Source organism: Tachysurus fulvidraco, chromosome 15 (genome assembly GCF_022655615.1).
Source record: "Tachysurus fulvidraco isolate hzauxx_2018 chromosome 15, HZAU_PFXX_2.0, whole genome shotgun sequence".
Classification (NCBI taxonomy): domain Eukaryota; kingdom Metazoa; phylum Chordata; class Actinopteri; order Siluriformes; family Bagridae; genus Tachysurus; species Tachysurus fulvidraco.
Window position 1 is genome coordinate 21144091 of NC_062532.1, and position 10000 is coordinate 21154090.

A 10000-nucleotide genomic window follows, 5' to 3' on the forward strand; every position below is an offset into this window, starting at 1 on the left:
CCTGGGTGTGCGCTCCCTTCCTGGTGAGGATACAGAGACGTCCCGTCATCATAGCACACTTTAATACGATCCTCGTGCGCTTCATCGTGTCTCGTACGTCGTGTTTCCTCCGCTAGGTGGCGCTGTCGACTTTCGCCGTGTACGTGCTCGTGGACGAGAACAACATTCTGGACGCGCAGAAGGCCTTCGTGTCGCTCGCGCTCTTTAACATCCTGCGTTTTCCCCTTAACATGCTCCCCATGGTCATCAGCAGCATGGTGCAGGTCTGAAAGCGCAACGAAGCGTTAAAACCTCGTTTCAGTCATTATTATTGTGACGTGTGTGTGTTAGTTATCTAAATGACAGCATGCTGTTTTTACACAACTTCATAGATTAACATAGTGGGAAAGTGAGAAATCTCTCTGTCTCTGTCTCTCTCTCCCTCTCTGTAGGCGAGTGTTTCAATGAAGCGTCTGCGTGCATTTCTTTCTCATGAGGAACTGGAAGAGGACAGTGTGGATCGCAGAGCAGTTACTGGCTGTAAGCAGACACAAAAGTATAATAATATTTGAATGAAACATCATCCGAATCTTCACTCGCGTTTGACTGTGAAATGAAACGAGACCTTATCTTTTATCACGTGCTTGAATTCTTAACATCCCAAGTGTTTGAATGCGAGTCATTTTAAAAGAATCGTTATAAGCCTTCGGTTCAGTCCGTCATTCAAATCAAGTGTTCTTACTGTTCACCTGAATCTGAATGTTTGAGAGACTAAAGTGAGAGTTCGATTAGTAAGAGTCAAACTTTTGAATCTGAACCAACTCAAAGGTTTGATCTGAATCATTGCATTCACTTGAATCCAAATCGTTGCAGTAAACATTTGAACCGGATCAATCTTTTTATTATGAATCATCCTATTTTGATTCTGAATCGGCATCCAATTTTGATTCTGAATCGGCATCCAATTTTGATTCTGAGTCGCCATCCTTACTTGATTCTGAGTCGCCATCCTTACTTGATTCTGAGTCGCCATCCTTACTTGATTCTGAGTCGCCATCCTTACTTGATTCTGAGTCGCCATCCTTACTTGATTCTGAGTCGCCATCCTTACTTGATTCTGAGTCGCCATCCTTACTTGATTCTGAGTCGCCATCCTTACTTGATTCTGAGTCGCCATCCTTACTTGATTCTGAGTCGCCATCCTTACTTGATTCTGAGTCGCCATCCTTACTTGATTCTGAGTCGCCATCCTTACTTGATTCTGAGTCGCCATCCTTACTTGATTCTGAGTCGCCATCCTTACTTGATTCTGAGTCGCCATCCTTACTTGATTCAGAATCAAGCACTATTAATTCTTGTTTTGCGTGCGTGCATAAATCCAAATCGTCCCACGACGCTTGAGGCTACACTTTAGTCCAAATCACTATAAGCTCCTGAGTTTGATTCGTTCTGCACACTGTTAAAGTTTTAAAGCTTGACTGGTCAATGGCTGTCTTTCATGTCTAAAAGGCTTTTTTTTCTTAGTCTGATGAATGAGTTTCCATGTTCTAAAGGAGTTGTAGGATTTCAAAGGCAGGATGTACAGTATATGGCGATTGTGTAGGTGGTGGTTTTGATGTCCACCACTGATATTGCTGTTCATTTTTGTTCCATTCATTCAGCACCCGAAAGCATCAGGATCGTGGACGGAACTTTCAGCTGGTCTAAAGACGACCCTCCTGCTTTAAAGAGGTAACTGTGTATCTGTGGTGTCGCTCTGTTCATTAGAAACCTTTCACTTCAGAGAAAATGCATGAAACGTGTAGAGCCGTAACACTGTATAGTATTTAATACACTAAACATGCGCTGTTCTGTCATGATATTAAACATGCACTGATTTATACCATTTTTTGACAATGTAGCATAGAGATCTTCATCTGTCTGAGGATTTGATCGGCAAGTACACCTGCATGCTCAAAAACCCAAAAATATGAAAAGGCCAGATAAATAAAATGAAGTATTTTTTTTTTTTTTTACAGATAAATAGTCTGAGACTTCAAATTTGAGATGCAAATGAAATCAAATAAATGTAATATTAAAAAGGGTATCTAGTGGTTTTCAGTCCCAGGCTGTTAAATCAGTGATGCTGTACAATTCTGTGCATTCTGTACTCTTATGATCCTGTACTCTGGTAATTATAACTATTTATAGTACACTACATGACACTGTATAATACAATACGACACTGTACAACACTATTGGACATGATACTGTAATACAATACTACACAACACTGTACAATACTATTGGACACTGACACTGTACAATACTATATGACACTGTACAATACTGTACACTGCTATACTACACAACTCTGTACAACACTGTACAATGCTATACTATACGACACTGTACAATACCACAACTCTATACAATACCACATTATACAATACCACAACACTGTACAACATTATACTATACAACTCTATACAATACCACAACTCTATACAATACCACAACATTATACAATACCACGACACTGTACAACATTATACTATACAACTCTATACAATACCACGACACTACACAATACCACGACACTACACAATACCACGACACTATACAATACCACAACACTGTACAACATTATACTACACAACTCTATACAATACCACAACTCTATACAATACCACGACACTACACAATACCACGACACTATACAATACCACAACACTGTACAACATTATACTATACAACTCTATACAATACCACAACTCTATACAATACCACGACACTACACAATACCACGACACTATACAATACCACAACACTGTACAACACAATATTATACAATACCACAACACTATACTACACGACACTACACAATACCACGACACTGTACTACACAACACTATACAATACCACTACACAACACTATACAATACCACGACACTATACTACACAACACTATACAATACCACTACACAACACTATACAATACCACGACACTATACTACACAACACTATACAATACCACAACACTATACAATACCACGACACTATACTACACAACACTATACAATACCACAACACTATACAATACCACAACACTATACAATACCACTACACAACACTATACAATACCACGACACTATACTACACAACACTATACAATACCACAACACTATACAATACCACGACACTATACTACACAACACTATACAATACCACGACACTATACTACACAACACTATACAATACCACGACACTATACAATACCACAACACTATACAATACCACAACACTATACAATACCACGACACTATACTACACAACACTATACAATACCACGACACTATACTACACAACACTATACAATACCACGACACTGTACTACACAACACTATACAATACCACAACACTATACAATACCACAACACTATACAATACCACAACACTATACAACACTATACTACACAACACTATACAATACCACGACACTATACTACACAACACTATACAATACCACGACACTGTACTACACAACACTATACAATACCACAACACTATACAATACCACAACACTATACAATACCACGACACTATACTACACAACACTATACAATACCACAACACTATACAATACCACGACACTATACTACACAACACTATACAATACCACAACACTATACAATACCACAACACTATACAATACCACGACACTGTACTACACAACACTATACAATACCACGACACTATACTACACAACACTATACAATACCACGACACTATACTACACAACACTATACAATACCACGACACTATACTACACAACACTATACAATACCACGACACTATACTACACAACACTATACAATACCACAACACTATACTGTATTCCCTTCAGAGATCTACTATAAGTGTATGACCTCTATATTCACTCCTGATTGGCTGACACGTGACCTGAACGTCAGTACTATTAAACGTTTAAAATACACTGGGACTGAATTCCACTTCCAACATTTACTGATTCTGAGCAGATTTTATTTTAATTTTTTCACCCACGTCTTTTAGCGACGGAGCGTTTTATCACCCGTATCGAATGTAAAGTAACAGTTACTGTGAAGCCTGTAATCCTAAATCTTTATTGTAATATTTTATTATAGATGTAACTTTTATAGTAAATTAAAGCAGCTCTTTATTATCAGACTGTTTAAAGCCGTGACGACTAATTATAAGTTCAGTTATAAGAAATAAACGACGCAGGCTTGATGGGAAATGTTACTGTTTTTTTTTTTTTATTAATTAATATTTTTATTTCGTCGTTAAATCAACAAATAATTTGTAAATTTTTCTGAAAAAAATGCAATGTTAAAAAGGCACTTATTTTAATCGACTTTTAAATAAAACGTTAAATCTTCTTAATAAATGAATAAATCAGGAGCAAAAAGTTTTTACATTTAAAATGGTTTAAATGTAATTAAATATTAAACAGCTTGCGAGCCAGACTGCTGCTGCTGATGGAGTTCTTTTACTTTTTTCTACATCTTTCTCTCTCTCTCTCTCTCTTCACACCTCACCACCCGCGCGCCCGCGCGCTCGCGCGCAAAAGGCGCACACACCCGCGCGCCCGCGGCGCGCGCGCCCACACGGCGCACACACCTCTCGCCCGCGCGCGCGCGCGCAAACGCGAAAACACCCGCGCGCACGGCGCGCTCGGCGCGCACCACGCGCACACACGCGCGCGCCGACAGCGCGCGCGCGGCGCGCACACACACGCGCGCGCGCGCAGCGCGCGATGCACACACGCGCGCGGCGCGCGCACACACGCGCGCGCGCACACACGCGCGCGCGCACACACCACGCGACGCGCGCAGAGCGCACACACACACAGCGCGCGCGCGCGCACACCACACAGCGCGCGCGCGCGCGAACACGCGCGCGCGCGCGCACACACGCGCGCGCGCGAGCACACACACGCCGCGCGCGCAACGACGCGCGACACGACACACACGCGCGCCGCGCGCACACACACGCGCGCGCGCGCGCACACGCACGCCGCGCGCGCGACACACACGCGCGCGCGCGCGCGCACAAACACGCGCGGCGCGCGCGCGCACACACAGCGCGCGCGCGCGCGCGCACACACCACGCGCGCGCGCGCGCACACACGCGCGCGCGCGCGCACACACGCGCGCGCGCGCGCGCACACCACGCGCGCGCGCGCTGAGCACACCCGCGGCACGCGCGCGCCACACCCGCGCGGCCCGCGCGCGAACACCCGCGCGCGCGGAGCACCCACCCCGCGCGAGCACACCGAACGCGCCCGCCCGCAGCACCACACGCGCGCGCACACACGCGCGCGACGCGCGCGCACACACCCGCGCGCGAACATACAAGCAGCCCGCAAAGCGAGACGAACACACCCGACGCGCCACACACCCGACGCGCCCGCGCGCAGAGCCCGCGCGCGCACACACCCGCAGCGCGCACAGCGAGCGCCGCGAACAAGCTGCACACAAAAGCCGCGCACGCGCGCGCGCGCACACGCGCACACACCCGCGCCGACCGCGCGCGCACACCCGCGCGCCCGCGCTCGCACCCAGAGCGACCGGCGCGAGCCACCCGCGCAGCAAAACGCGCGCGCACACATCGAGCGACCTCTCTCTCTCACACCCTCTCTCCCTCTCTCTCACACACCCTCTCTCCCTCTCTCTCACACACCCTCTCTCTCACACTCTCACACACCCTCTCTCACACACTCTCACACACCCTCTCTCTCACACTCTCTCACGTACCCTCTTTCTCTCATGCACCCTCTCTCTCTCTCGCACTCTCTCTCTCTCTCACGCACCCTCTCTCTCTCAAGCCCTCTCTCTCACGCCCTCTCACACTCTCGCTCTCCCTGTCTGTCTCTCTCTCTGTCTCGCTCTCCCTGTCTGTCTCTGTCTCTCTCTCTCTCACACGTACGCTCTCACACTCTGTTTCTTTCTCTTTCTCTGTTCTCTCTCTCTTCTTTGCATCATTTCCCCTGACTCTGCTCCCATTAATTAAAATGTGTTTAACACTCTTATTTATTGCCCCCCCCCCTCCCTCCCCCCCACACAGGATTAATGTGTGTATTCCTGAAGGAGCCCTTGTCGCTGTAGTAGGTCAGGTCGGTTCGGGAAAGTCCTCCCTGCTCTCTGCTCTTTTGGGAGAAATGCACAAACAGGAGGGCTCGGTGTCAGTCAAGGTAAAACACACACACACACACACACACACACACACGTTATCACTGTTTATAGATACAGTTAACAATATGGAACGTCTGCGATACAGGGCACTTTATGATTATTAATATAAGATGAAACACAATTTCAATACAGCTTTACTTCTTAAAACCACTGACGGTGGAGACAAACATCTTACTTCTAAATGTCATAGTGTTAAGTTGTAGCGTGTAGGACGTCGTTTAGGACAGAACCGTGTCCCGTGTGCTCTAGTGTACGGCGTACGAACGTTAGCGTTCAGTTTAACGTTTTTACACCGACTAGAAGTATAAACTAACGACGTCATGCTTCCGGTTAATGTGGCACTCAGGGTTCAGTGGCGTACGTGCCCCAGCAGGCGTGGATCCAGAACGCCACGCTGAAGGAGAACATCGTGTTCGGGCAGCAGATGAAGGAAAGCTGCTATCAGAGAGTGCTGGAGGCCTGCGCTCTCCTCCCAGACCTGGAGATCCTTCCCGGAGGAGACGACACCGAGATCGGAGAGAAGGTACAGGCGTGTATTCTGAAGGTCAATTTAACAGGTGCAAAAACAAAAAACATGTGTGCTGTGTAATTGTAATTTGTGTGTGTGTGTGTGTGTGTGTGTGTGTGTGTGTGTGTGTGTGTGTGTAGGGAGTGAATTTATCAGGAGGACAGAAGCAGCGTGTCAGTTTGGCTCGAGCGGTGTATTGTGATTGCTCCGTGTATTTTATGGATGATCCCCTGTCCGCCGTCGACGCTCATGTCGGGAAACACATCTTCGAGAAGGTCATCGGGCCTCAGGGTCTGCTGCAGGGACACGTGAGGTTCTTCTCTGCACTTCAGACATTTTAGCTGTAGGAGTTAAATATCCCGAGCGAGTGGTGCGATTTACGACCCTGCTGTCACTTCTGTTTGTCTCAGACGCGAGTGCTGGTGACCCACGGCCTCAGCTTCCTGCCTCAGGTCGACCTCATCCTGGTGATGGAGGACGGACAGATCACGGAGGCAGGCTCGTACACGGAGCTGCTCGGCCGACACGCCGCCTTCGCCGAGTTCCTGCGCTCTCACACCAACACTGAACAGGAAGACGAGAGCGAGGGGGGCGGAGGTAAGATCGGACACGGGGTCGCGACCTTGATGTGGTGCATATTTTTTCATTCCTTCGGTCTTTTCATGTCTGACATCTGTGTAGGACAAGTGTGTGTGTGTGTGTGTGTGTGTGTGTCTCTTTGTACATGATCTCTTAGACTTTATTGTTGGTAGAAACGAGAAGTGTGCGCATCTGCGAGAGAGTGTGTGTGTGTGTCTGTGTCTGTGTGTGCTAAAGACAGAGACTGTGTGTGTGTGTGTGCGCTAAAGACAGAGACACACAGTCTCTGTCTTTAGCGCACACACACACACACACAGTCTCTGTCTTTAGCGCGCACGCACACACAGACACGCACACACACACAGTCTTTGTGTGTGTGTGCATACGAGAGACTGAGACTGTGTGTGTGTGTGTGTGAGAGAGAGACCACTTTTCATCTTCTACCCCAAATTTCTTTCTTTTTGTTCTTTACTGCAGTTTAACCCCTTATTCTTTCCTGCTGTTGTCCGTGTTCTCATCTCCATTACCGTGTGTGTGTGTGTGTGTGTGTGTGTGTGTGTGTGTGTGTTCTGTTCTGTTTTTTTTTTTTTTTCTCTTCTCCTCATGCTCTTCAGAGGAGGGCAGGGCACAGGAAGAGCAGAGTGAGAAATCTGAAGGTTAGAGGGTCTCATTGTTCATTAGGTTCTGAGAGAAACATCCAGACTGCACGGCTCCGCATGTCGCATGGTGCCCCACCCCCCCCCACCCCCCACCCCATCTGAGTGTGTTTTCTGGGTTATTAAACTAGGCTCATCTGATCAGAGACCGAAAATAAACGCAATTAAAGTAAATAAATAAAAGTACGGTGGGGGAAATAATGATTTGAAAAATGACTTTAAAGAAGGGACGAGTATATATACTTTATATATTTTTATATATATTTATATATATTTATATATATTTATATATATATATGTTTATACTGTATATATTTGATCTCTTACCCTCACACACACACACACACACACACACACACACACACACTTCAGTTCTGCACTCGTTAGTCTGGTCCTTTAAGGAAAGTTCTCCTGATCTCACCTCAGTATGTGTATAAAAGTCTCTGGACACAGAATCAGTCTCCTCTGTTCAAACCTCTCCACAAAGATCTGTCGAAGGACGTCAGGAACAAGACCGGAGACCTGCACAAGGCGTGTTCATGATCTCAAGCAAGCTGAGAGAACCGTCGGGAACACACTTCGCCGTGAGGGATCGAGGTCCACATTCGGAAGTCTGGAAACCTGAATGATTCCGAGAAGGCTTTGGAGATGTGATGTGGGAAGACGAGACCACATTTAAGCTCTTTGGCGTCAACTCGATACGACCCCGAGGACACCATCACTGTCAAACCTTTTGCTGTGTGGCTGCTTCTCTGCTACAGGAAGACTTCATTCACCTCATTCAGGGACCTAGGAATGGGCCATGTGTCATAGAATCATGGACGAGAACCTCCTAAACTCAACCAGAACATTGAGAGACTTCCAGCATGACGGTGACCAGAACATACGGTCAAGGCAACGAAGCAGTGGCTCGAGAAGAAGCACGGTAAGATCCTGGAGTGGTCTCGCCAGTCTCCGGACCACAATCACCTAGAAAACCTGTGGAAAAGAGCTGAAACTTTTGGGTTGCCAAATGAAAGCATCAAAACCTTCAGGATTCTGAGTGTGTCTGTAAAAGGAGTGAACCGCAAACCTCATGACCGTCTGAGCTCCGTGCTCACCGAGGCTTTCTCCACCACGTATGGAGTCACGGATTGCTTTTGAGGATCCAACACTTATTTTACTCGGTCAAACAAATAAATAATAATAAAGTGACGTGTCAGTAACGAATAAAGCATTAGCGATCAGACGACGTGGCGGCGTGCGTGGCGGTCTTAAAATAACGCTCTGTTCGTGGTGCGTTAAAACGAGCCGGGTTTTAAAAATTGTTGCGGCGGAGCTTTGATTAAAGATCCTGACGTGTTGCTTTTCTGCTTTGAGCCTCGGACTGGAAGGATTTTACAGAGCATGTGAATGCAAATCAGATTTTTTTTCTGCTGTGTGATTAATTCAGCAAATCGATGTTTTGTCCAGATACAACGACACGGAAAACTCTGGAAAACGGAGGACCGGCGGCTCTGATTGGGTGAGAAAATGGTGCAGAATGAGATTTAGAGCTAATACTGCTTCAGTCAGTTCTCGTTTTTATATGCTTTCATTTTTTTATTAAGGCTAAAGTGTGTGTCGTGTCTGTCTGTGTCATGTCTGTGTCGTGTGTGTGTGTGTCTGTGTCTGTGTCTGTGTCGTGTGTGTGTGTGTCTGTGTCGTGTCTGTGTCGTGTGTGTCTGTGTCGTGTGTCTGTGTCTGTGTCTGTGTCTGTGTCGTGTGTGTGTGTGTCTGTGTCGTGTCTGTGTCGTGTGTGTGTGTCTGTGTCGTGTGTGTGTGTCTGTGTCGTGTGTGTGTGTCTGTGTCGTGTGTGTGTGTCTGTGTCGTGTCTGTGTCGTGTCTGTGTCGTGTGTCTGTGTCGTGTCTGTGTCGTGTGTCTGTGTCTGTGTCGTGTGTCTGTGTCGTGTGTCTGTGTCGTGTGTCTGTGTCGTGTGTCTGTGTCGTGTGTGTGTGTGTCTGTGTCTGTGTCGTGTGTGTGTCTGTGTCGTGTGTGTGTGTGTGTCGTGTGTGTGTGTGTCTGTGTCGTGTGTGTGTGTGTC

General features: G+C 46.7%; 1 protein-coding gene across 5 annotated transcripts in view; it reads left to right on the forward strand.

The window, feature by feature from the left end:
• abcc1 (ATP-binding cassette, sub-family C (CFTR/MRP), member 1) overlaps nt 1-10000 on the forward strand; it is a 37687-nt gene that overhangs the window by 18360 nt on the left and 9327 nt on the right. For 3 of the 5 annotated variants that reach the window (XM_027135372.2, XM_027135380.2, XM_047800689.1), the window contains 10 exons: nt 1-23; nt 117-263; nt 432-519; nt 1641-1710; nt 6067-6193; nt 6541-6717; nt 6843-7010; nt 7113-7299; nt 7896-7937; nt 9390-9441. The exon at nt 1-23 is cut by the window's left edge and continues 181 nt beyond it. In XM_027135372.2, the coding sequence (XP_026991173.1) occupies nt 1-23; nt 117-263; nt 432-519; nt 1641-1710; nt 6067-6193; nt 6541-6717; nt 6843-7010; nt 7113-7299; nt 7896-7937; nt 9390-9441 (1081 nt within the window). The remainder of the gene's footprint in view (nt 24-116; nt 264-431; nt 520-1640; nt 1711-6066; nt 6194-6540; nt 6718-6842; nt 7011-7112; nt 7300-7895; nt 7938-9389; nt 9442-10000) is intronic. The other 2 variants (XM_027135389.2, XM_027135395.2) reach the window with 1 other exon arrangement.